We start from the raw sequence: 27,063 nt of genomic DNA, 5'->3' as shown, positions 1-27,063 counted from the left end.
AAACAGCCCCAGTTCCTTCAGTCGCTCCTCACATCACATATTCTCCAAGCCCTTCACCAGCCTCGTTGTCTCTGCAGAATCTGTAGGAGAAAGATTGTGGTGCTCACCCCAACTCAGCCAGCAGCTTTCTGCTGGGATTCCACTGTACGACACTTATTACAAACAGGTAGATCCAACATACATGGGGAGAACTGTGGCAAGCAAAGCTGCATTGTTTTTTAAGAAATTTACCTCCTGATACCTTCACAATATTCTAATACCCAGTACCCAGCAACTCTATGTACATCAAATAAATATCCCTAATCCTGCTGTCCCTAAATTATCAATACCCAATGAGTGGTACATGACCTCAGCACACAAATACTACCCTGTTGAATAATCTGATGACTATCTCAAAATAACTGATATAGTGGGAAACCCAGATCACTGTAGCTATTTCAATACTTTTTTTTTTTTTTTTTAAGCAAATTGTTATTGATTGGCTATCTACGTTTCTTGTTGATAGTCAAAATCTGTAGATCTGTGTGTGTAATCTGCACACACACAGATTCTGCTACAATCACTCATTAAGAAAACAACAATAAAGGCAGCATACTGCAAAACTTAGAATTACTTTGAATTTCTCCACGGAATCCCGAGAAAAAATCTCACAAGCAGCATCAATTTCAGTTCCTATCATGGTGAGAATGGATTCCTTTTCCATTTCTAAATGATGAAGCTGAACCTTAAACTGCAGTCTTGCCTTGTCAATCCTTCTTAAATGATCTTCTTCATCACTGATCTGTTTATCCTGCAGTTAAAAAACAACAACAAATTATTGCATCAATAAAGTAATGTGCATAAACAGCGATATAACTATCTTCCAATATTATAACCACTCCACACCCTGGGACTGAGTAAATTTCCTTGCCATGGAATATTACACCTTCTCATCTAACTCAAAATCCTCCCTTGATTCTCCATATTCTCCTGGAAATCAGTTTTGAAAGAAGTGCACTAAACCCAAACCCAGCAATCATCAAGCCTGATTTCATAGACAAAACAATACATTCTATCATGAATCCATTTTTCATTAAAAGAAAAATAGCTAATAATACATTCATTTACAAATTAACTTTTAATGTTTTGTCCTGAAGCTCAAACAGGCATCTAATCACTCATCACAAACACAGGATCCCAAATGAAACCTGAATTGGCAGTCTGCACTTCCTCAAATGAAATGCATTTAAAAAATCTCTTTTTGACTAGCACTGAGGAAAACATTTTAAAGATAAATGATCATCTCTGTCTAAAAACTGTATCTTCCTAATACTACAGAAGTTGGAGTTAGCTTTCAACTCACTGGAGGAGGCTAAATACCCTCCTTCAGTCAGATTTTCTGAACAACAGACATTATACTATTAAAATCTCAACCAAGAAAAAAAAAATTGAATTTTCCTTTGAAGTACTTCATAGCAGTCTAATGGAGTTGAGCATTTAAAGAACTTCTTTTTTAGAACAACAGAAGCTAGCTAAAACAAACTTCACTTCCCAAATTTATGGCCTGTAAGTCTAAGATTATCTTAGAAATGAAAGTAATAATTGTAATAATGAAAATTAATATTAATTTTTTCACAGAAAGAAGAAATTTTGAAAACCATTTTTATTCAGTTCTAAACCTAAACATCTGCATTCAATTAAACTTCTGTCCCCATTTTTTTAATCCATAGGTATTTCACTAGTAAACTATGAAATTGCTGTCACATACAACAGAAATTGTACCCTGTGCAATTGTACCCCTAAAAAAAAAAATACATTAACTTCGTAAACATACTAGTCACAACCAAAGAGTAGCTGCAGCTAATGAAACAACAGCAAAACCAGCAGTCTTCCTTTCTATTTCTAAAAGCTTTTAAAGTTTACTTTATCATTTACACCAATTGAGTCAATCTGTGTTTAATTCAACAGGTTACTGATACATATAAAAAGTCTCATATTCCTTTTGGAGACAAGGAGGAAAAGAGACAAGAAGCAAACAAAATTATGTCAAGATTTTTTCAATGCATACTCTCAGAAAAGAAAAGAAAAAAAAACAAACTTATATTCTTCTCTTAGGGCTGGTATTCACAGTAAAAAGTCAGCATACACTGTAGACACAAGTAATATGACAAAAGGAACTAATGGCATTTCCAAATGATCCCTTTTCCTTATCTACGTTCAAAATGAGTTCATTAGATTTTAAACTCAATGTTTATGCGGTGACTGCATATTTCATTTATCATAACAAAACATGGGTTGAAATTTAAATTGAAAAAATTGAAAAGTCAAAAGGGATCCACAGCATCAAGTGGCATCTATTAACAGATTTAAATAAACTGAGCTAAAGCATCTAACAACAATTCAGTGTTTCATGTGCAATGAATGAATAAACCTGTATCATGCTATGAGAAACGCTTATAACACAGAATTTAAGTTCACAGTGATAAGTAATTACTGAATTTACATAGGAGAGTAAGAACTTTGCAAGTAGCAGCACAAATATCCATTTTTTAAAAAGCGAAGATATACTAAAAAAATTATATGCGACTTCCTGAAGGAAGAGAAACAGTTTTCTCTTTATGTTTCCTCGAATTTTAATTTAGAAACTCAATTTTAATTTGTCAACAATCATTTTCAGTATATTACAGTATACAGTTGTACAACCAATAGGTAAACAGAAGTTTAAACAGATGTTTCATTAAGAAAGATTATCATGATGGAAAGAATCTATAATAAATGGAAATGCTCACTTATGTTGAAGGCTCACAGTAAACTCCACAAAGGAGCAATCTCCAGAGAAAGAGATCCTTCTTCAGGGACAGTCATCCCTTAAATAGGATCTAGGAAGTAGAGGAATTACCTTCACCTGTGCTCCCACAGCTGACTCATTGCTTGCCTCAGGTGGTCAGAGGTTCAGCTGTGATCAACAGTTTCCCATACATGCAGAATCCAGAAAGGCCCAGGTTGGAAGAGACCTTGAGGATCATGAATCTCCAACCCCCCCCCAACAACAGGCAGGGACCCCAGCTTCCATGTTCAATATCAGACCAGGCTGCTCAGGGCCCATCCAAGCTGGCTTTGAAACACTTCCAGGAATGGGGCATCCACAGTCTCTGGGCATCCTGTTTTAGCACCTCACCACTCTCATAGAAAAGAACTTCCCCCAATGACCAACCTAAATCTTCCCTCCTTCAGATTAAAACCATTTCCCCTTATCCTGCTGTTACCTACAATTTCAAAGTGTTGACTCCCTGCTGTTACCTACAATTTCAAAGTGTTGACTCCCCTCCTGTTTATATGCTCCCCTTAGGTACTGAAGGGCTGCAATTAGGTCACCCTGCAGCCTTCTTTTCTCTAGGCTGAACAAGTCCAGCTCCCTCAGTCTGTCTTCGTAGGGTAGGTGCTCTTAATTTCATATTCTTAACATTATTCTTAATATTATTCTTAATATAAATCAATCAAAAATGGACAGAAAGGCTTTTTGTACTGGAGAAAGTAAAACTTGTTCTTGTACAGAGATACTCAACTGAAATCACAATTCTGCAAAAAGAAATTAAGCTAAAAACAGGACCATGTAAAATACAATAATTTTAAGGAAAACATTAAAAAGTAATATTGTGGCACCAATCATGGAAACAAAAAAACTCAAGTAAACAGCAGATGAACTTGCAAAATAAAATTTTATTCAGCACCTGCAGATTTACCACTAGATTTTTTAAAATAATTGAAGGGTGTGAGAATATGAATAGTTACTTAATAAAAAAATATTAGTAAGAAGAATATTCAGCAATATGAATGGCTGGCAGAGAGCACATCTCTAGAAATAAAATACCAGTATAATAAAAGGATGTAAATTTCTCTGAAAGCCTGTGCTAAAAATATTTCCTACTTGAATGTTTTAAACAAGTTATTTAAAAAAAAATTTTCCCCACGTTTACATTCCTTATGTACTTCAGATTTGTTCTGAATTACTCATAGCTTCATACACAGAATATGAAGAGAATTGGAAGAGCTTAATTAGGTATTTGTTAGTTACCCAGTTACCCATATTAGAAGAAAAAAGGAACTTATATTCCTACTCTGATTTTTTTTTTATTTTACTTCACAAATAATTAGTTTCAATATTACTATGGAAGAATATAATTCATAATTTAGACTGATTAATATACAAAGTATGTACTACAGCATTTGTTACTGAATCTGCCTAGGTATTGTTTTTGCTTATTCTGTAATTCTATATCTAATTCTATTTTCTATTCTATATCTAATTCTATAATTCACCTTCATTTTAGACATTTCTCTGAAGTTTAAAAAAAGATGAGACAAATTACGGTTACCTTTTTCTCCAGTTCTTGTTTTACAAGCTCAAATTTTCGCCTGAGTTTTGTATTTTCTTCTTCACGTTGGGTTAATTCTTCTGTCAATTTATCACATTCTATTTTTATCTTCTCCAGCTGCTGACTCTGAGTCTTGACTATGCTCTTCTCTTCTACAAGTTCCATCTGGAGGTAAAAGATAAATAGATGACAAAGTCACTATGATGAACTTTCCATCATTCTCAGACAGTTGAGTTTCAAGACCATGGAACATAATCATAGAATGATAATTAACTTTAGGTTAGGGTTTTTGTTTGTTTGTTTGCTTTCATTCAAGTTACATTAAATGCTATCTCTTATATGAATATGGCAAATATATCACACAAATAATAATCAATTAAGGAACCCACGCAGTCAAAGTAAAATCATTATAGACATTGACTTAATATGACTTTGTTATTATGATGAATTATTTGTGCTGAAAAAAAAAAAAAAAAAAAAAAAAAAAAGTTAAATGATACAGATTTTTCCTTTATAATTTAGAGTTGTCCTGAACTTTACCAAAAATACAAATATAACTGCAAAACCAGGTCACTTAGCATTGACATTCTTTTAAGTTAAGTACACCCTGAATTTCTGTAACAGGCTGTAGCACCATACAGTCTCTTTAAAGCAGAATGTAGAAGTCTCAGACTCTGCATTTCAAGTCTGTTATACTCATCAGCTGACATCACCTAAAGAAGCTCAGTGTTTATGCAAATTTTCCATCACTGCAATCATTTGGAATCAGAAATACCAAAGCTCACTTCATTGCAAGAATACTAAATATTTATGTGCAGGGAAATAATTTCAAAGGATTGCATGCTTTTTCATTTCTAGAACTGTGCATTCTTAACACTATTCATAAAGATGTTACAGACGAAAACTTGAAAAAAGAAATCTAAGAGATCTAAGAGCCCAAAGTAGTTGAATGAATAAAATATATCAGTTTCTAGTGGAAAAGATGAAATCTGCCTTTCCTCAATTAAATATTTGCTTCTCATTCAGCTGACTGATTTTAGAAATTCTCCAGAAGATCTACAGAACAGTAAAACAACCACAACAAAACAAAGAAAATTACACTAACATATTATTATCCAAAACCAGATTTAAAATAGATTAATTGCAAGATGCAGTCATACAGCAAAAAACACCTGCAGAGTAAATTCCTTCCTGAGGAGAAGTCAAGACTGTAAATATCCATTGCTTGCTCTGAAAATAATAACTCCTATTTATTTTCATGAAAATTACATCAGATATGAAGACCACAGTAACACTATTTCATAGAACAAATTATCAGTTACAGAACTCTAGTTATCAACACAGTCACCACCATTAGCTGTGCATTTTTGCCAGTGACAAACAAGAGACTGCATGCAGCGCTCGTAAAAATCTGCAGCAGTGGAGTTAAACCACTGTCACCACTGCTGAAATGTACTATCCACTGCTTCACTTTGCTCATATTCACTGTTTGGTCTCTACAAATGTTCAGCAAGTGTCAGTGAATATCTATCAATGGGCACTGAAGTTTTCTTTGGCATGGAGAAATTCAGTGACACATCTTTGTTTCACACATACTTCCACATCAGGAATTATTTTGTCAGAGTGCCCCTCTCTGCCATGTGTCACATGAAAACAACGCATAACAGAATATTGACAGGAAGGTTCAACCTCCACTGCACCACCAGCATCTGCCTTTGACACCATGGACAAATATATTAAAATAGGAGGCATTACTTTCTGAGCAGCCCTCATACATTATATTGGGAAGAAGGTTAAGGAAAATGTTTTTACAATTTAATTTAGACTTGGGACACAAAGGCAAGCCTGCAACACCTAAAATATTTCCAGTTAACAGGTTTATACAACTATTTTTTCAGTTCCTACTAAAGGTAAGTGTACAATAAAGCATATGAAAACACAAACAAGAAACATGTTCCTCAATCATATTACCTTTGAGTCACAATTGAGAACATTAATTTTTATTTCCAGCACAGTCATAATTTCACTGATCTGGATTGAATCTGCCTCTGATAATTTTCAGGAAGAAAAAAACATACCAATTTGTTGAGTGCATAGAGAATTTAAATCAAAAGCAAAGAAATATACACAAATATTTATGTATACGTATGTATCATTTTACAATCCTTAAGACTAATACTTGAAACACTTGTGACAAGAAGATTTTGTATTTCCTTTTTCTAAGGTTGCAAGAATGCTTTTGAAGAGCAAATGAGGGCAGGTAGCAAAATTAAGGAGGGAGATTTAAGGCTTCTGATCACACACAGCAGTTGGAAACCACATAGTAAACTACTTCATTTCCTCTGCTTCATTTATCTACCATTTAAAAAAAAAAAAAAAAAAAAAAAAAAAAAGGACATTGGTTGGGCCTCCTTTAACAGGTTCCAGAAGAAATGGAACTACCAGAATCTCAGTACTGAGACAGTAAGATCCTTCTCAACAACGACACAACGATATCCTGTATGAAATGCTACGTGCTTCTCTAGACTACTGCAACATACAATACTCCCAATGCAAATGTCTCATTAAAACAAAAATTCTTAACTATTTTATAACTTCTCAATCCAATGCAGCAACACAGCAAATCAGATGAGAGTGAAGCAGAAGGTATCATGCAGAAGATATAAGAGAGGAAAGAACTGCCAAGGATAAAAGAACATTTCACATCAGAAATCCTCCTCAGATTAGGCTCTGGTTCTTAAGAAACACATAATTTTCCTTTACCACTACAACATCCCTCTCAGCTGACTTATATTTCAGACTTTACTATGATCAACTTTGAACAGTGTTATGTATCATTTTTCACATTAGTGCTTACAAGTACTTATAACAAAGGTTGAACAAAGATTATAAATAAAGTCAAGACTATCTAGGTGATTGGAAAAGACTGTTGATTATCAGGCATAAAAATGTAGTGAAATGAGGGGAAAACTAACAAACAAACAAAAACACATTAAAAAAAGAATTTAAAATCATGCTAATTTTAACTTCACTTGGAAGAAGAAACCCAAACACAATCTAATGGTGAGTTCAGACAAAAAGAAACTATACCACCTGTACCGCCACAAACTTATCAGATCTTCTCACAAATTAATATGATTAGCTATTTTGTTGCTCTCACAATGTTTGAATCCTTGCTTGAAACTGTTGTGTATTATTATTGTGTGCTGCTAAAAATAGTTGCCTACCCAGGTATCTTACAAAATTCATTTCCCTCAGGCTTTCCACTCATCTGTGCTGAAGCTGTAAAAAATTACATGTAGATTAAAAAGTCTAGGATAAAGTCACAGCTCTGTAAATGAAAAAAATGAAGTGAATTCTCTTAATATTCTGTTAAGACACAAATGTCAGGATCAATATCAATGCCCATACTATTACACTGACCTTTCCATTCAAGGGAAAAATAATCACAATCAACTCAGGTTTTGATTACCACCATCCCGAATTCACTTCCCTTGACACTGAAATTGCAATTTCATGCCAAAAAAATCTTACTTGGACAGATCACTTATGTAACAATGCTAGACACATTATAAATTAATTTCCCAAAACACTAAGCATTTCCTATAAAAATATTTTCTGTTTCTAATGATCCTTCCACTAACAGCTACCCAGAGTTCAGGTTTTTTTATTACTGTCTTTATTAAATGCTATGTTATACAGTCCTTAACATATTGTCAGTTCTGCTATGAATGATAACTAACCACGCTTCTCTAAGAAACATCAATTCATAACTGCCAAGATGTGGAAAACATGCATTTTAACCTACTCTGCGTATTTGTGAGAAAAAGAAATTAATTTACGTTACCTATGATGAAATACACCAGCAATCAGTACAGCTTTGATTAAGGATTTTATAGCTTTCTGTGATTAAATGACTTTAATTTTTGTATGGCAAATTTTTAATTAAAAATATCTGATGGAACTGAGGAGAATAGCATATTTATAGTGCTTCTGAAGCACATTCAAATTATGTTGATAACTTACAACCTAACCTGAAAATTGCTGCCTCCACTAATATGAAGACACAAATAGAACACAGAAAAAGTTACTATCTTACATATATATTAAATCATGTAATCAAATTGCTTAAATAACAGTGCAATGTTTAGCTCATACAGATTTTGTACAAATGTCAATAATTATCTGCAGTTTAGAACATCCATTTCCCCAAAATAAAGTGAGTAATGTAATAGAGCCATGATGATAGTTTATTAAAATAGTAGTTGAACAAGGAAAAACTAAAGCCTTACATTTCTCCTGTTCTGATCACTGATATAGCTAGGCCATTACTTCGGAACTATAAGAGTACAGTTTTTATGATGACTTGAGTTGCAACAATGTGTGTCAAATGATTTACAGCACATAGTATCATAGAATCATAGAATTACCCAGGTTGGAAAAGACCTTGAAGATCATCAAGTCCAACCGCAGACTAACCAAAACCCTCCACTAAATCATATCCCTGAGCACCACAGGTGATTCATCCACCTCCCTGGGGAGCCTATTGCAGTACTTAACTGCCCTTTTTGTAAAGAAGTTCTTTCTAATATCCAACCTAAACTTGCCCTGGCACAACTTGAGGCCATTTCCCCTCGTCCTATCACTTGTCACTAGTGAGAAGAGACCTGCCCCACTCTCACCGTAAGAACCTTTCAGGTACTGGAAGAGGGCAATAAGGTCACATATATTTTACTACTTTCATCCCTCAAAAGAAATAAAACAGTTTGTTTTTGGAGTTATACAGAATACCTTTAGCATCCTAATCTGAGCATCTGCATCATCCTTTTCTTGCTTAAGGAGTTTTGTAAGCTCTTGAATGTTTCGTTCATGTTTGATTTTAGCATTATGTAACTCTAATCGAAGATCTGCTAGCGCCTGTTGGTGAGCTTCTCTTTCCATCTTCAACTGCCTGTTAGCTGAAGTCATCTCTTCATGCTTAGATTCCTGATGTTTTTGGAGTTCTGAGAGGTTCTTATGTAATTCCTTTTTGATTTTTTCTTCTTCTGCTATTCTGTTCGTTAGCTCCACACGCACAGCACTCAAATTTTTTACATCTGCTTGCATTTCTAAGAGTCTTTCTTGGTCTTTTTCATGAATTGATTTACTAGTTGCAAGTTCTTGCTCCAAATGTTCCTTTTCAGCTTGCATCTGATTTTGTAGAAAGCTTTGCATTTTCAACTCATTCTCTAATTTATTTACAGTACCTTGAACTTCTTTTATCTCTTCTTCCAGAGATAGCTGTTGAGACTTCATTTCATTTAGTTTTACCTCCTTGCAGTGAAGTTGTTCTTCCTGATGAGCTCTCTTTGCAAGCACATCATCCAACTCTTTCTGAAGGTTTTCTATTTGGTGTATAGCAGAGAGAAGTTGATTTCTGAGGTCATCTTTTTCCTTGAGGACCTAGGAGAAACATAAATAGGAAATCCAGTGCCACCTAAAGTACTTAAAGAAAATCAATGGAAGCTAACACCAAAATAGAGTGTTTCATTCTGCAAAAATTTCAGAACCTGTAGACTTCATTGACAACAAAAGGTATCACTATAACTCTAGAGTCTGAGAAATGCTTAAAAACACAACAGAATTAAAAATATGCCTAGAGCGTCAAAATCTGTAAGCATTAAGATACACTAGCAACTGTACATACACAGGAAAAACAAATACTATATTCAAAGATGTGACCAGAGCATACTACATTAAACAATGTACAACTTCATCGTTTTCATATGATTAAAATCTTACAAAAATAAGCTATGTTAACAGCAAAGTGAAAAGAAAAAGAAAGCAACATTCATAGCACAACTTTCTTCTTTGCAAGAAGAAAGCTTTGATTAAGAGAAAAATCCTCAAAACTGGCTAAAGAACAGAATTTGGAACTCTGTAATATTTAAGATAAATATTTCCATCTTTTTGCTGTTTTGTAGATTCATTAGAAAATTTAGTCCAGAATATAAGAAGGTGGATGGTTTAAGTTACAACTTGCATCAATAAACTTATACTCATTTCTGAAAGTAAATGTGATGGTTACAAATAAAGACTCTATCTTACCTGATTATTTTTGTCCATCAGTTCACCTATAGTTTCATTTTGTTTTTCCACCTCACGATCCAGTTTCTTACACTTCAGTTTCCACTGTCGGATGGTTTCCTGTGCTCTCACCTTCAAATCTTCTCTTCTTTTCTCAGTTTCCAGCCTGAGTGCCTCTGAGTGCTTTAATTCAGTAAGGTACCGTTCTGCTTCCTTGGTACTCTCTTCAACTTGATGAGCTAACTCAGCAGACTGGCGTTCTGTTTGCCTACGTCCATTCTCACTAGCCTTGTAGCAACTCTCTATCTCTTTTAGCTGGTCTAGCATTTTTTGCTGCTGCTTCTCCCTGTTTCCCAGGTCAGATGTTAATGCCTAAAATCATCATAGAAAAGTACAAAACATTTCAAAAGTAAAGATATATTTAAAAAAAAAAAAACAAAAAAAAAAAAAAACAGCAATGCTCAAAACACATTTCTATCTAAAGTAATAATTGTTTAAAAGATTTATCTGATTAGGCAGTAAGTACCCTGTTAGCTCACAGAATCTTCCTCTGAACTGGTAAATAATTTCAACACTTGATACAAAATACATGGCCATTTTATCCTATATTTTCCTTTTGGCATTTATTCATTTTATGGTTGTTCATGTTGTTATTTGTATTTCAAGTCTAAAACAGAATCGGCGACCAAGAACCTAGTATGATATGCACTAGACAAACAGAATAAATCAAAAAGTAAGTTATAAGGAAATGAGCGTAAATATATTGTGAGGGAAAAGCCAGGAAAGAACACCTGTCATCACAACAGAATTAACTTATATACAAGGTAGATATTACCCAATTTTATATCACCAACAGACAGAATAAGGGTCTTATGGAAGGAAGGAAGAAATACAAAGAAAATACAGCAGCTTGCTGGATGTTTCTAGAATAAATTAAACAACTTTTAGTATGCACCTCATTTCAGCATAACATTAGCAACCATTCTGGAGACATCAGTTGGCTTTAATACTGAATTAAATTTGACAGATGGAATGAAGTAGGAAAGAATAAAAACATGTATTTTAAAAATAATAACTGCTGCTTATCTTGAATCTAGTGATATTTCCCAAGACAGTCTCATAAGCAAGTTAGTAAAAATGTTTCTCATAAGCATTCTGCAAGGGCACATTCAGAAAACAGTTACTGAAGTTTCACAATCCCAAACTGAATTTTATTAAGATTGTCAAGTAGAACATAAGATTAGCATTCCATATCTCAGACCTATTTAGACTGTTTTTATGCTATTCATTATTTTTGTTAATGACTTAAATGGATTTATTAGGCCTACTTCATTCAAAAATACCATCAAGCTTTAAAGGATGGAAAAACCTTTGAGGATTAGATTTCAGAACAACTGAAACAAATGGGAACTGTCCTCTGAACTCAGAAATGTAATTCAGAATGGACAAAATAAAACTATTTTGCATAGGAATTGATAACTGTCTTTACAAACACACACAGAATGACTGTTTAATCAAAGGTCATGACAAAATATTTCTGTTTTTTTTTCTTTTTTCCCCCCACCTTCAAAGAGACAATAAATTGTATCAGTCTTTTCAGGATAGCATTTACTGTCCTGGCAAGACAACTAGCATGTGACAGCCTGTGGGTCTGCCAGAACACTTTGCAGTCTGGAATGCATTGCCACAACAGGCACGAACAATTGGATCAACTTGCTATTTGTACCCATGATGTAAAACTGAAGTAGGATGATCCACTTGCCTATCAGTTGTTCACTTGTAGGATGTACATGCTCACTCTAGACACAACTAAGATATAAATAATAAATAAATGTTATCATCACATTAATTGGGCAATAAAGTGAATACCATGCAGGTGGCAACAAGAAAACAGGAAAATTTCTTAGCTTTAGAATCCTATACATCAGAAAAAGACACACACAATTTGTTTCAGTACTGACTCATAAGAAAAAAAAGATTATCACTTCACATTTCACATCTTTCTGGAGACACTACAGAAGCCATCAGCCTAAAACAATATATAAATACATATTTGACCAAAATTCCCCCAGAGCACATTTCACAAATACAACTACAATTTCCACAAACATTTTAATAGAGTACAAGACTAAGATTAAATACAGAAAGCAATGCTAAGCTAATAGAAAACATTCACTTAACAGAACTCTTAGTCTACAAATATTGATTTATAGTAAAACGAAAGAAAAAAAAGAGAAACTAATTAATCAACACTAGCTAATTTGCATGGGGGGGCATAAACTTTGACAAGGATGTACTACTGTGAATTTGAATTTACTATTAAGGAAATAAGACAGATCTTTTCAAAGAGGATAGAATCTGCAAAATTGCAGCATATCAATTTTTCACGTAGCTCTCCATGTAAAACAAGGTGCATAGAAAAAGTGTAGCTCTCTCCACAGCCTGTATTTTCTTATTTCTATAACAGGACTCCCAAATGTACTGACCTGTACTTTTGAATTCCTATTATGATGTATGAAACCCATATGTTTATCTGTATGTTGACATTCATGTAGTTGTCAAAATTCTATTCAATCTGTAGAAGTTTTCCCTACTGGTATTTAAAACATTCAATAAGCAACTTTTCAGATATGCACTGCCATAAGATATGTCGAAGTTCTTATAGCAAAAAATCTTTCATGAAAAGATATTTATTATCTATATATAGAGAGAGATTGGTTACTAATAATTTTCCAATTTTTTTTTTCCCCATTGTGGTATATGAATATCTTCACATTACAGGAATTGACATATACAAGTATTAGTAGGAGAAACCTGTATCTATAGTAGTACACCTCACACATCACTTAAGTGTCTGTAAAAAGTGCATGTTATGATCCTGTCTTTTGGTTCATTAGAAAATTTTAACACATTCCTAATATCTAGACATTCACTGAAAACTGGAGGAGGATTCCTGGCAAATACATTTAGTTAACACTTCTAAGGTAACAGAGCTAAGTAATCTCTTTGCCACTTCCTATTATCAATCTGTACACCTCAAAATTGTGCTTGACTTGTCTACAGCAAGTCCTAAAATAAAGTAACTCCTAAAATAGAGTTTGACTGAATCACTTATCTATATGTTCTCCTATATGCTCAGTAACTACTTGCTTGTATAAGAAGCAGGTCTGGATCAACACTTTGGATCAATGCCCTGAATAGTTAGATTTCAAAGGAGACGTTGTTCTGTACTTTGCCGTAACCACATATCATTAATGTCTTAGTTATAATCTTACTATTAGTGTCCTAGAACCTGCTTCAGTCTTTTTTCATCGGAGAGGTGCTTCAGCCTCTGATCATCAAAACTTTCTGCGCCGCCCGGGAATCGAACCCAGGTCGCAAGAATGGGAATCTTGCATGATACCACTACACCAGCGGCGCAGTTGACAATAATGCTCCTCCTGGCATTAATATCTAGGAATTTTTTATATATATATATATTTTTTAAAGAAAATTAATTTCCTTGCAGTTCTTAAAAATTCATTATATTTAGTTAGTTGATCCTGGAGTACAACAACTTAATGCTTAAGAGATTTCAACACAAGTGTTATTTTCAAAACTGATTAAAGTTTGTATCAGCCCTCAGACTGGAACACCAGTAATATTTCAGTGGACAGACTCCATCTAGAGATGATGCAGAGGAAAGGGGGTTAAAAAACTGAAAGACTGATGCAACATTAACCCCACATAAAACAGTTGTGTATTTAATGGTTCTAGTTTACTATGTATCCAGCATCCCAATATTAGACTTATTATTCAACTTTCACAAGAAATTGTAGGCAAAGATCAACTTCTTCTCCTTAGAGGTAGTTATTTATCTGAAATATAAACTAATCATCATAGGTCTTAAACATGTGATTAGTTCAGATCTACATTCCCCTTGCTTGACTACTCAGTGACCTGCATTTTCAACCTAATTTAAAACTAATCACCACAAACAGCAAAACAAATCCCATTCTAGGAACAGAAAATAAACCGCATTGTGTATTCAGTGCAACAATCCTTAAAACTTTTATTAACATTTAAAATGAATGTAAAGATAACTCATTTCATACAGTGACATGTTTTAAATCAATTATGTGCAAACAATCTATAATAAGAATTAAATAAGTCATACTTCACTTCATCCACACTTACTATGTTAGCCAGCTAAAGTACGAGAGCTACTTTGAAATTAATGCCTTCTATTTTATGTTGTTAGCTCACAACTTCAGAGGTGGAAATTGGTGGCATGGCAGCAGAGGTTGAACCTTTCCACCAATATTCCATTACATTTTGTTTCCATGCCACAGAGAGCAGCAGAAGGGCAGTCTGATAGAATGGCATCTGATGTGAGAGTGTGTATGAAGCAAAAGTGTGTCTTTGAATTTCTCCATGCAGAAAAAATTGTGAGCAAATTGAGGCAGTGGGTTGTACATTTCAGCAGTGGTAACAGCAGGTCATCCCCACTTCTGCAAAATTTTACAAGTGCAGCATACAGGCTCCTGATCATCACTGGCAAAAAAGCGCAGCTCATGTGGTAACTATGTTGCAAAAAAGTATTTTGTAGCTGAGAAATTGCTCTATGACAGAGTATTACTGTGCTCTTTGTATCTGATTTAGTTTTCATGGAAATAAATAGGAGGCATTGCTTTCAGATTAACCTATGTAATTTTTACTGAATACATGATGCATAGATTTCATCTGAACCCCTTATGACTCGTGTTCTGTCTAACCACGAAGAATCATTGATCCAGAGGGTCTCGATCTTTCATACAAAAACAAGTCCTGTTAATTGAAAAACTAAAGATACCTACACTCAATCTGTCAATTAACATATTAATTCATAACTCGTTAAAAGGTTTACTGCACAAAATCAATTAAGGAGGTGTCTTCTCCATATTTTCCCCAAGCATTAAGTGCTAGTGGCACTGGTAAGTAGTAGCATATGTAAATGTAAAGACACAGCTGAAACACTGTAAAATTTAAGTCTGACATGTGATTTCAGATACATTTATAACATGTGTATGTTAGTCACTTTCATAAAGTTTCTTCAGTGTTTACAAATCACTGATATAGTACAGATACAAGCTGGACTATGGTAAAGTCATGGATTTCTCATATTTTGTAAGAATAAATTTATAAAAGTTGTATTGGTTGATTTTCAGATATCTCAGTTGTCCTGCATAATTAAAATAACTGGCTAACACCATCATCTTTAATGGAAGAAAAGCCATAAAATAGATTTTAACAAGGCTAAAAATGTCACTCAATCTTCCTAAGACTGAAAGATTTAAATAAGCAAATCAATATATCTCTCTCAGGAAATTTTAAATATGTTAAACAAACTGTCTGCTGTTACACTCTAATAAACAATACTATAAGACCTCACTGACCTAAGTAGAATCTAATCAGAATTATATAAATCATCAGTAAATCAAATTAATTCAGAAGTTTGTGTATGCTTATGGAGAAACTAGCTTATTGCACTTTTACAATTTGTGCACTTTGCTTACTTCTTAAACATAATAGTAAGGTTGAATCAATTTCTATTAAGTTTCACAAAGAAAAACATATATAAAATAATTATATATATCTTCAAGATCAGGTAAATTAGAACAATTAAAATTAAAATTCTCTATGAAATTTAAAAATTAAAGATATAACTCACTTCTAATCATGAGTTTAAGAACACGATCATAATCTTTCTCATCCTCTCCATTTTACATCACATTGTATGTTTATGGTAGCAGGAACTAAATGTACAACACAACTCAAATTCTTGAAAACAATGACATTTAAATAAATGACAAGAAACTTCTTATATCACATGTACACCAGAAGCAAACAGTTACATCCTCTCCACTAATCAAAGATAAGTTTAACTCAATTTAAACAGGACTGCTCACTTCCAACTGAGAATCAGACTATCTGATAAGAGCAGCTGTTGGAACAGGCTTGACAAATGCTTTGTTAGTACATAAGTTTAGAAATTCACATCCTTGTTTCCTTGATGTCTCATTAAATAATACCGAAAAAAACCACCACCTCTATTTTCCTGTTGCTGCTTCTGTAGGTGAATGGCAGTGGGAAGCAGATAAGAAGTACAAAGTGTTTTCTGTTAAGCTAATCAGAGAAGTCAGATTCCTAACTTGCAGGAATGACAATGACCCCTATCTGAGTCCTCATCCATTCCTATTTTCACAGAGCAGTAGTAGAACATCATTCTGACATTCAAATGGCATGTTCCATGAGAAAAAGTTTTAAGAGATGTTTTTCCATGTTTGTACCCCATTAACTCTTGCCACCCAAAAAACTGGTGCTCAAGGACTTGATTTAGTGAAGGGTTGTTAGAGTTAGGATAGTATGGTTAGGTTGTGGTTGGACTTGATATTCTCAAAGGTCTCTTCCAACCTGAGCAATTCTATAGGCAGTAGGAAATGCATTCAGCTTGCCTTCTCCTTTACAGGAGCAGCCTGGGCTTTTTTAAACCTGCTCAACAGGCAACTTTCAAACAGCATCTTGGAACTTATTATGAGACTTTAATTTTTCCCTATGCAACTTCAGGTATTAAGTTTAATTTAAAACAGCAGAGAAGCTGACAATAGAATGGTGAGAATACAGCAAAAGTAAAGGGTCGCTCCACACCATACAAGGTTAATTATTCATTAAGTATTGGAAGGCTGCAAAATAGACTCCTCAAAGCCCTCTCCAGGATAAACAACTCCAAATCCCTCAGTCTGGCTTCACAAAAGGGGTGTGCTAGCCCCCTGATCATTCGCTGGATTCAGACCAACAGGCCCATCCCTCTTGCGTGGGAGACCCAAGAACTCACTGCAATACTTCAGGTGAGGTTTCACGTGAGCAGGCTAGAGGGAAAGAGTTACCTCCTTCAGCTTATTGCCCGCACCTCATTTGATGCAGCCCAGGATACAATTGGATTTCCAGGCTGCAAGTGCATTTTGCTGGCTCATGTTGCATTTTTCCCATCTATGAATATCTCCAGTTTCTTTTTGCAGGCTGCCCTCAATCTATAAATCACTCAGATTATATTCATAGAATCATAGAATTACTCAGGTTGGAAAAGACCTCAAAGTTCATCAAGTCCAACCACAGCCTAACCATAGTACCCTAACTCTAACCTCTCTCTGCTAAGTCATATCTCTGAGCACCACATCCAAACAACACTGTTTGACACTGCCCCAGCCAAAGAGCAGGACCTTTCTGAAATGTCTGTCTGGACTGCCAACTGTATCATTCAGCTTGGTGCCTTCTGCACACTTGTGAAAGAAGGTTATTTAATCCGTGTCATCAGTGAAGATATTAAGTAGTTTCAGCAATAACACAGATGCTCAAGGGACATCACTGATCACTGGTCTCTACTCAAACACTGAATCACAGATTACAACTCTTTGGATGTGGCCAACCAGACAATTCTTTATCCACCAAGTAGTCCATTCTTCAAACACAAGTCCCTCTAATTTATATGAAAGGATCTTTTATGTGACTGTCAAATCACAGAATAGTTTGAGTTGGAAGGGACTTTTAAAGATCACCTAGTTGCAACCTCCTGTCAAAGGCAGAATCATCTTGCACTAGATCAGGTTGTTAGGTTCCTATTCAACCTCATCTTGAGGACTTCCAGGGATGGAATCTATGGGCAATAAGTTCTAATATCTATCCATCCTCATAGATCACGTGGGTTTATCATAAATAAGCATGCTAATGATAATAATTATCATCATTATTACCCTGCATCTATTAGTGAAGAAAGGAGAAGTTAAAATTTATTTTTGTTAATATACTTCTCTCTCATAAAACAAGGTATTTCAGTTTGATTGAAATTAAACTTAAAGAAGTAACTCCACGAACTCCATGATTCATGGTAAAAGCAGATAAAAATCAGATCATCCTTTATTTGGACATGAGAAGAAGGCAAGTAAAACAAATCAAATTCATGTTCAACAGAAAATTCTTTGGTTTATTAAGAAGACAGGAGAGAAAACCATCTCCAAGATCAGACCACCTTTCAAACTTTCTTATAGAATAAACTCAGTATAGCATGACAGTCACTCAATTACGCTCTAATCTGGCTTATAACATACCTTAAGCATATGGGAAATAACTTACAAAGAAACTTACCTCTATGTGCAATACAAGCTGTGCTTTCTCCTTGTCCTTATGCTCTATACGTCTCTTTAGCTCTTCTACCTCTGACATTGCTGTGTTATGAGTCAGTTTTGCCTTAAGCTCCAAAATATGTTTCTCCAGCTCTTGCTTTTCTCTCTCATATCTTTCAGCTACTGTAAAACAGTGGGAACAGAACAATATGCCTAGTAGAAACATGGAGTCATGGAAAATTATTTTTCTTATTTTACTTCTGGCAGTTTTCTATATGTGACTACTACAAGGCTATTGATGAATCTGTGAAAAAAATGGTTATAATTATATGATAACTTTCCATTGAATAAGATCAGTATTTCAGCTCTTACAGTTAACCAATCATTTTAGGGGGTCCCCCACCCCCTATCCCTGGGGGGGGGAAATAAACAGGTAAAATAAGAAAATTTCCCACAAGTTTCAAGGGAAAGATTTTAGACAACCTGAGTGTGAGTTCCAAGACAGGCATTGCTTTCTGTGAACTATGCCTCCATACTACAACTACAATAGAAGTTCTTCATGAAAATAAGCTGCAAGTATCCTAGGCCAGAATTTCAAAAGTCTTTAGAGGCAAAGAAAATTTCAGTTTGCATATATCTTCCATGCAAAAGAAATAAGTCAAATACATCAGGAAACAAGAATAATTGCTTAAATTTTCATTTCTTTTTCCTCTCTTATAAATATCATATGTATATGTATCTTAATACATCCATTACATTTCCACACATTTTTGCAGCACTCGTTACAATTATAAAACAAGTGTGGTAAAAACAAAAAAACAAAAAAAAAAAAAAAACAAAAAAAAAAAAAAAAAAGCTTTCTTGAACATGAAAAGTATAGCAACAAGTAAGTTCTCTTTTAAGCTTGCATACTAACACTGAAGTAACTGAAGAAAAAGTACAGGACTGTCATTTTAGTGTTGCATCTGAACCTAAACCATTGACACAATTAACCATTTTGAAGTACCCTGTATGAGATTTAGGAATCTGACTACCTGATTTACATTTCCATGACCAAGATTCAGTAGCTGAGACATGAAAGCATAAAAAGTCATTAACCAAATTAATTTAACATTTCCAAAACACTGGACTTGGAGTAGCTGTTCTATAATATTGAATACCACATATCTTTGTTAATGAGGATGCATTTTTATTACATTTGAAAAGTTTAAATACAGATAGTTATCTTAGAGTACAGCAAAGGCCTTGCTAAAGATGCAATTAAATACATGATTTCATGTTGTAATTTAAAATGTTTTTCTTCTACATATCATGGTTCCATCCCTAAAATTCCAAAAAACTGCAATTAGAAGTCATGACTGAATTATACTGGATTATACAGATAATATTCCTAAAGACTCTGGAATATGATGGTACCTCTTAAGAGCTTTTACCAAAAGCTCAGCAACCTTATTAGCCAGCTACAAAATGGCAATCTCCTATGATTTTCAAGTTGACAGGGCTTAAACTGCAAAAGTAATAAAATGTGAAATAATAATTAAAAAAAAAAAAAAGTATTTAGGAATAATGTAAAAATACTACTCAATTTTCTTTAATTCTCTCTAGTAATTCTTCATTTGCTTTAGCCATGGAAATCAAGGTGTAATATTCAAAATTGATGTTTATTTGTTACAGTACTTATTAACTTGAAAGTGAGGATTTTAGCAATTGTTTTAGTTGAAACAGCCGAAGACAATATTAACATCCAGGCTGACTAACTAGTTTGCAAGCATCTAGCACCAAACTTGGGAGCTGTACCTGTTCTAATTCTCCTCTCATCTTCGCAGACATCCTGAGAGCTCTGATGGTGCATAACCAAACGTGAAATTTGACGCTGCAAGTCTGCACGATCTTCTTCTGCTCTCAAAAGCTGGGAACGGAGATCTTCAATCTAAAATGCATATTGAAGTATCAGACATTTGACAGAAAACAGAGCAAAAGTGTAAGTAATGCACTTTTATTAAACTGTAACAAACATAAACAGTAACTATTCACAATATTTATACAATATTAAATCTGAATAGTTCTGCAGATGGTAAACAAACAACAACAACAAAAAAAGATAATTAATTCCTAGTTACAAGCCACAAAGTGTTTATTCAAGCAAAATTAAAAGGATCATTTCAATCTGTTATGGTGACCATGGCTGACTATTAATTTCTCCAGACAACACAAAATAACATCATTTTATATATTTTAGTAGTATTTTTACACTGAAAATACTAATATAAGGTTATATATTTTATGGAAATACTACTAATTAAATATACAATATACCAATTCTTAAGAAAAATACTAGCCTTTTACATTTTTTTACTTTCCATCTCTTACATACAGTAACAAATGTTTAGGTAAAAGGACCTTTTCTAACGCTATAATCATCCAGGTTCCTGCATCCTCAAGATTCTATCATATCTGCACCAGTAGGCATCATACAGAACACACTCTGAACCATTTTGAAGGTGCTTTGCTTTCTTTTTTAATTTTTTTTCCCCTCATACGATAGTGCACAATACAGCAAATACTGCTATGCCACTGATGTATATGAAGTCATGCACTTTGCATAACAATTATCACTAATTTAGAAGTTGTTCCAGAGCATACAGTGAAGGGCAGTTACAAATAATGTGCTTATGTACTTGAAAAGTATCACAACTGCTATTACTGTTCTTATTAATGCATGAATATACATACAAAAAGGTCTATACCTGTGTTCAAATCTTTCATTCTGAATCTCCTTCTTTCCTTTCCAAAAGAACATTATCAGAATATGAGATAGGAAGATTAATCAGAAAGACTCTGAAATAGCCAAATATGAAAACTTCAGTATTTCCATCACACAAAAGCAGTTACCTGATGCAAAAGAGCTTCTCTATTGCTTTCTGATTGATTCAGCTTTTTCCGGGACTGCTCCAATTCTTGCTCAAGCTTACAGAAAATAATGAAGACAGAAAATCTATGGGTGCATCATAATACAAAAGTGCTTTTTAACTTCTTAATTCTGGCACAAATTAATTGGCACAAACTATTTTTTAAAATAAAATATAATGCATATCATATGTTTATTCATCCAAATCACAAATTTTAACACAAATTTTCATCTGTATTTTCCTAAATCCCAGTTACATTTAAGTCATACAAAGACATCAAACTGATTACCATTCCAAAACCAGAAAACAGAAGCTATGAAATATTTTGTGAACTCTCGTTAAAAATAACTCAAAGACTGAAAAGATGCACATGGAAATAAAAATAGTATTTCAAAGTGGAAATTGTTATTGCAGACATAATATCCCTTTTGTGAACGCTAAGGAGGCTGGCAAATGGGCAAAGTAAACAGGACTAGTATTAGTATTAGTGAAATTTAAGAAGTAACGATATAAAATGCTACATTGATTGTCCAGTGTAAAGTGTAGAAGAAACAGACTGTAACTAAAAAGTTTGGTAAGAACAACATAAGTTTAGTGTAGTTGCATTCTGTGTGTCTGATATAAAAAAGCAAACAAAAAAAACAAAAAAACAAAACAAACAAAAAAAAAAAAACAAAAAAAAAAACAAACCACCACGTTATCTTAAAGAGTAAAGAAAGGTTTATCCTGATGGTTCCTCTGAAGGATGAAGAATATACTACAACATATGACATTATACACTCACTTAAGCCAAAGAAGAATAAAAGGCTTACTTGTGTCTTTTCACTTTCATATTTCACAAGTTTATTTTTCACAAGTTCTTCTGTCTCAGTTGCTTTAGCATCCTGTTTCTTTAAAGCCTTTAAAAGTGAAAAATGTATTGTGAGCTTCATTTAAAAAGTTAGAAATGTTTCTTTTAAGTATATTAAAATGAAGCAATCTGCCGATACATTTAAGAAAAGAGCTAAGCGAGTGCTTTCTGGTTGCGTCTAAATCTTCCAGTTAAAGTCAGTATCTATTGTCATGAAAAATTGAAAATAAATAAAAAGTGCTCATGAACACATAAACACCTACATAAACAGAACTGGGCCACATACAATGTTATAATTAGCATTAATATCCTTCCGATCTAGAGATCTGCAGATGCCCAAGACTGACCCCAAACACTATGAAATGAAGGACTACAAATCTGAAGATATCCCCTATAGATAAGCTGTAAAAATATCAGATGAGGACAATCCCGGCACAGAATGTGTGATTACATGACAAACGATGCACTGCAGTGAGGAAAACCCTTCTATAAAGTTGTGTTTGAATTTTGACAGATGTTTAGAATTGTAGTGTTAATGCGGGATTAACTGAATCATTCCTGATCTAAAGTTTTTATGCTTTACTTCAAAAATAAATAGACAAACCCTACAGACTTTTCCTGTCCCGCTCCAAATTAAGTGTCTAAAACCACCAACATACATTTTACAAAGCATCTTATGAAAATAAAACTGTTTTGACTATTAATTTTGAAATATTTCTCTTCTATAAACCAACACTATTTACAAAATATAGCTTATTACTCGCAAAGAAATGCAGCAGACATTATATGAGATTTGTAAAATAATAGCCCAAGCTTGGGTGTTACAAGCCATAACAAACTCATCCACTTCATTTGCTGTGAATTTTACTAATTGTATCAAAACTCATTTCTTTTCTATACAACATGACCAAGCAGTTTCCAGGCTAGCCACAAAATCAATTCATTGCAGATCTCAGCACACACCTTTCATTTTGTTGCAATATTACAAAACATAGAAACACCTATAGCCTGTCCACAATAAAAAGCTTTTTTTCCAGTCTATTCATTCTGAATACTTATTTTACATCATAAAGGAATATCTCCTTAAACAAATATCCCTAAAACTGATTCCTGTCATTAGAGCAATTTCATGCAATTCTGAACATTTTCTACTTGCTGTATGCTGGGGAAAGCTTTCACTTCATTAAAAATTCAGCTGTAGAAGTTTTATTTTTAAATGTAGCTTTGTAGAGAAATAAATTGATGTCTATATTGCTCTTAACCTTATATCCTCATCTCATAAAACATATGGGTTTCAGTATATTTTGGATTTCTCTCTTGCTTGAACTGTTTATACTAAAAAATGAGATTTTAGAAGCTATTTATTATGACACTGAAAATATTATGCTAAATAAAGAATTAAGGTTTCATTTTACTGATTCATAATCAGACACTGCAAGATTATAACACATCTAAGATATTTTTCTAACTATTGAATACATATTGAAATCAGTCCTTATGAGTACCAATATAACTCAAAGTTGCATTCAAATCTGACACTTTCCCACTTTCTTGAAAGGACTCTTCAAAGAACTCCCCAAAAGCTACAGCGCTGGGAAAAAAAAACAAGCCTAAGATCAACATTTCAGCTAATGTTATTACTGCGCATAAGGTGGTGGTTGTTTTATTTTTAAGTGATACATACTAACTGCAGTTCTGTTTCATTTTTCTAGCAAAATTAGAAGCACTGCTGTACACAGCCAACTGTTTGCCAATATTATTTTTTGCAGTAAATTAGTAATTAATTTTTAAAAAATACATTTCTTCATGTGCTGATTTCGCTAGGAAAGTCAGCATATAAAGGTAATAAAATACAGTTTAAGGAAAACTAAACTGTAACTCAATAAAAGCTGAACTGAAATTACAAATACTAGCAAAGCTTTCAAAGATGCCCCTGTTGAAGACAAAAAATACATTTCTGCATCACTAGTACATCCAAATTCATAGAAGATCCACAGAAATCAATATGTCATTTCAAATTACCAGAATCCCTGTATGATATTTTGACTATTAATCAGCAATAATGTCAAACAAAAAGGCAGTCTCTCATATTGCTGATACTACAAATATGATGTTTGCTTTTATTTGCTGTATATTGTCTTTAAAAAGAAAAAAAAGAATCACCCATAATCATTTTATTATTAAGAAAAAACACTTCAAATATGCCACAATTAAAATACCGTACAAAGAATGTGATGGTACAATAAAATAAGACATATCCCGCACATGCACTGCTTCAACTGTGAAACACAGGTTTCTCCACTAGGTACCAGACCGACCATGAGTTAAGCAATTAGAATGTCATTAAGAAACAGAACTATTTGGTCACCCACAACCAGACAAGCAGTAGCTCTTACTAATGACTCAGAAACTACATAGGTAAAAGACAGCTGCATGCTACCTATTGCCCTCCTTCTTAATTATCTCTTCCGGCCTTATGCCACTCTTGTTCTCCTCTATTGAAGCCATTTCTCTGCAAAAGTTTTAACTTGGGAAAGGAAGGCTTACATAAAAATGTAAAAAGCATCATATAAAGAGCCAATAATTTTTTATTTATTTATTTCATTTCACAGAATCATTAAGGAAAAGACCTCTATCATCTATTCCAACCACTAATCCATCCCCACCACCCCCACTGAGCCATATACCTCAGTGCCATATCTACATGTTTCCTGAACATCACTAGGGACAACAACCCTACCACTTCCCAGGACAGCCTGTTCCAATACTTGACAACTCAGAGAATAAATGATTCATGACACCCAAACAGAACCTACTCTGGCACAACTTACCTGTCTTATCACTAGTTACCTGAGAGAGAAGGCCTATCCCCATCTCTCCACAGCTTACTTCCAGGTAGTTGTAGAGAGCAATAAGGTCTCTTCTGAACCTCCTTTTCTCCTTCTTTGTTATCTCCAAAGAAGGAAATGGGGGAACAAAAGGGTCAAAAATAACAAATATGAAGTGGATGCTGAGTACAGCAGTTCCAATACACTCCTTCCTTATAGTTTCCTAAAAACAGGAAAGCATCATCCAGGAAGTTTAGCAAAGCAGCACTGAAGTCCCAAGGAATGGAAGAAAATAAGTCTACAGTCATTAGAATGCCCTCAACAATGCCTTTTCCTTAAAGGGATTAATGTCTACACTGGCCATGAGATAGCTAGCAAGGAGGTTGTATAAACTTGCAAGGCCTTGGAGACAGCCACAAGGAAGCAGAGAATTTGTGTGTTAAGACATCTTTATAGCATGGTTTCAGGATGGACCATCTAGATGTTCTGCAGTCTGCTCAGTCAGAAACAGGCTATCATCTCTGACAGGGAAGATGAACTTTTGAATTGACCCAAGCGAGCAATTCTTACAGGTTTTTTATAGCCTTTACTGTCATGAGATAGTACTAGAATATCAACATACATTATATAGCTCTACTCACTGAACTTCATCCACAAACAGAGCACTCAAATCCACAATATTAATAAGAAAGTCATTTACTTCCTACAATTATAAATGGGGAAAGTATGAGAACTGTTGTTACAAAGATCTCAGTAATCTTTTCCAACATAGAAGAAAATCTTCAAGTAGACACGTATGAATTATTTAAACCTACTAACTTCTTTTCTTATTTTTCCTAAATAAAAACAGATTTGAAAGTAGCGCACAGACCACAAATTGAAGTTGGCTCTTCCAAAGTGAAACTGAACAGTGAAATAAAGTCATATTAGAAAAAAATACACAAGCAGACCAGCTTCATGCTTTATTTTAAAATAAAAATTAAAAAAGTACTTAACCTGAATGATTTTTTTTTTTTTTTTTTTTTTTTTTTCTCTAACCTGCCACATTTGGAGCTAGCACTGGTCCAAGTATTTTACTATTTCTTTAAACATCTTGCCTAGCTATTTCAGTGACATTTGAATGAGACTTGCTCATGTTACAAGGCAGAGAAGCAAGCCAAACTCAAACCACAATCAAAGCAGAAATTACTAGCCACAGGTAGCATAGCACAGAGCCAGGAGACAAATACCAGTGATTCATTAAAACAACCAGATGTGTCAGAGTACAGATCAAGATTATGTTTGTCTAAAAGGATCATAGAGGACATACAAAAACATTTTTTCAACATTTTTGACCATCACTCTACCCTACCCTCTGTTTAACATCCACCAGCCTCTTGCACTTCACAGTACATGCAGTAAGATGTACCCATAGTTATTACTTTAATACAGTCAGTGTGTTCAGAACATTCTATTAAGATGATTCTGTACATCTAAAGCAAAAAATGCATGCTCCTTAGCTCTTGAAGGAATTGGCTGATGCAGTTGCCACTCCAACACATTTAAAAGTTTTGGTTAGATGTCAGAAGAATATTCTCTTCTCAAAGGGTGGAAATAAGTTGTGGAGAAGCTGTAGATGCCCCATCCCTGAAGCAAGTCAAGGCTAGGTTGAATGGTCAGCTTGATCTACTGGGTAGCAACCCTGCCCAGGGCAGGGGGACTGGAATGAGACAATTTTTAAGGTCTCTTCCATCCTAAGCCATTCTATGATTCTATGAATTTTATCAAAATGATTCTCATTTCATCAAAAATCTATACATACACACCAGCAGCACTGACAAAAATCAACATACTTGGTGTCCTTTCTAACTAGAAACAAGTTTGAATCACAGACAGAAGAAAATGAAGATGGATGACTCACACTATTTTCAGGTTTAC

At 34.1% G+C, this 27,063-nt stretch overlaps 1 protein-coding gene and 1 non-coding gene across 2 annotated transcripts in view; both read right to left on the bottom strand.

The window, feature by feature from the left end:
• CEP128 (centrosomal protein 128) overlaps nucleotides 1-27,063 on the bottom strand; it is an 83,183-nt gene that overhangs the window by 36,975 nt on the left and 19,145 nt on the right. Inside the window, exons 9-16 of the mRNA XM_072338965.1 lie at nucleotides 22,281-22,367; nucleotides 21,452-21,526; nucleotides 20,357-20,489; nucleotides 18,582-18,742; nucleotides 10,443-10,793; nucleotides 9,147-9,797; nucleotides 4,356-4,520; nucleotides 614-790 (exon numbers count right to left, since the gene is read on the bottom strand). Coding sequence (XP_072195066.1) covers nucleotides 614-790; nucleotides 4,356-4,520; nucleotides 9,147-9,797; nucleotides 10,443-10,793; nucleotides 18,582-18,742; nucleotides 20,357-20,489; nucleotides 21,452-21,526; nucleotides 22,281-22,367 — 1,800 coding nt within the window. The remainder of the gene's footprint in view (nucleotides 1-613; nucleotides 791-4,355; nucleotides 4,521-9,146; nucleotides 9,798-10,442; nucleotides 10,794-18,581; nucleotides 18,743-20,356; nucleotides 20,490-21,451; nucleotides 21,527-22,280; nucleotides 22,368-27,063) is intronic.
• Nucleotides 13,771-13,841, bottom strand: TRNAG-CCC (transfer RNA glycine (anticodon CCC)). The gene has a single exon. It is a non-coding gene; the product is annotated as a tRNA-Gly (tRNA).

This window comes from Excalfactoria chinensis, chromosome 5 (assembly GCF_039878825.1).
Source record: "Excalfactoria chinensis isolate bCotChi1 chromosome 5, bCotChi1.hap2, whole genome shotgun sequence".
NCBI lineage: Eukaryota > Metazoa > Chordata > Aves > Galliformes > Phasianidae > Excalfactoria > Excalfactoria chinensis.
This window is presented reverse-complemented; position numbering and strand designations above follow the sequence as displayed.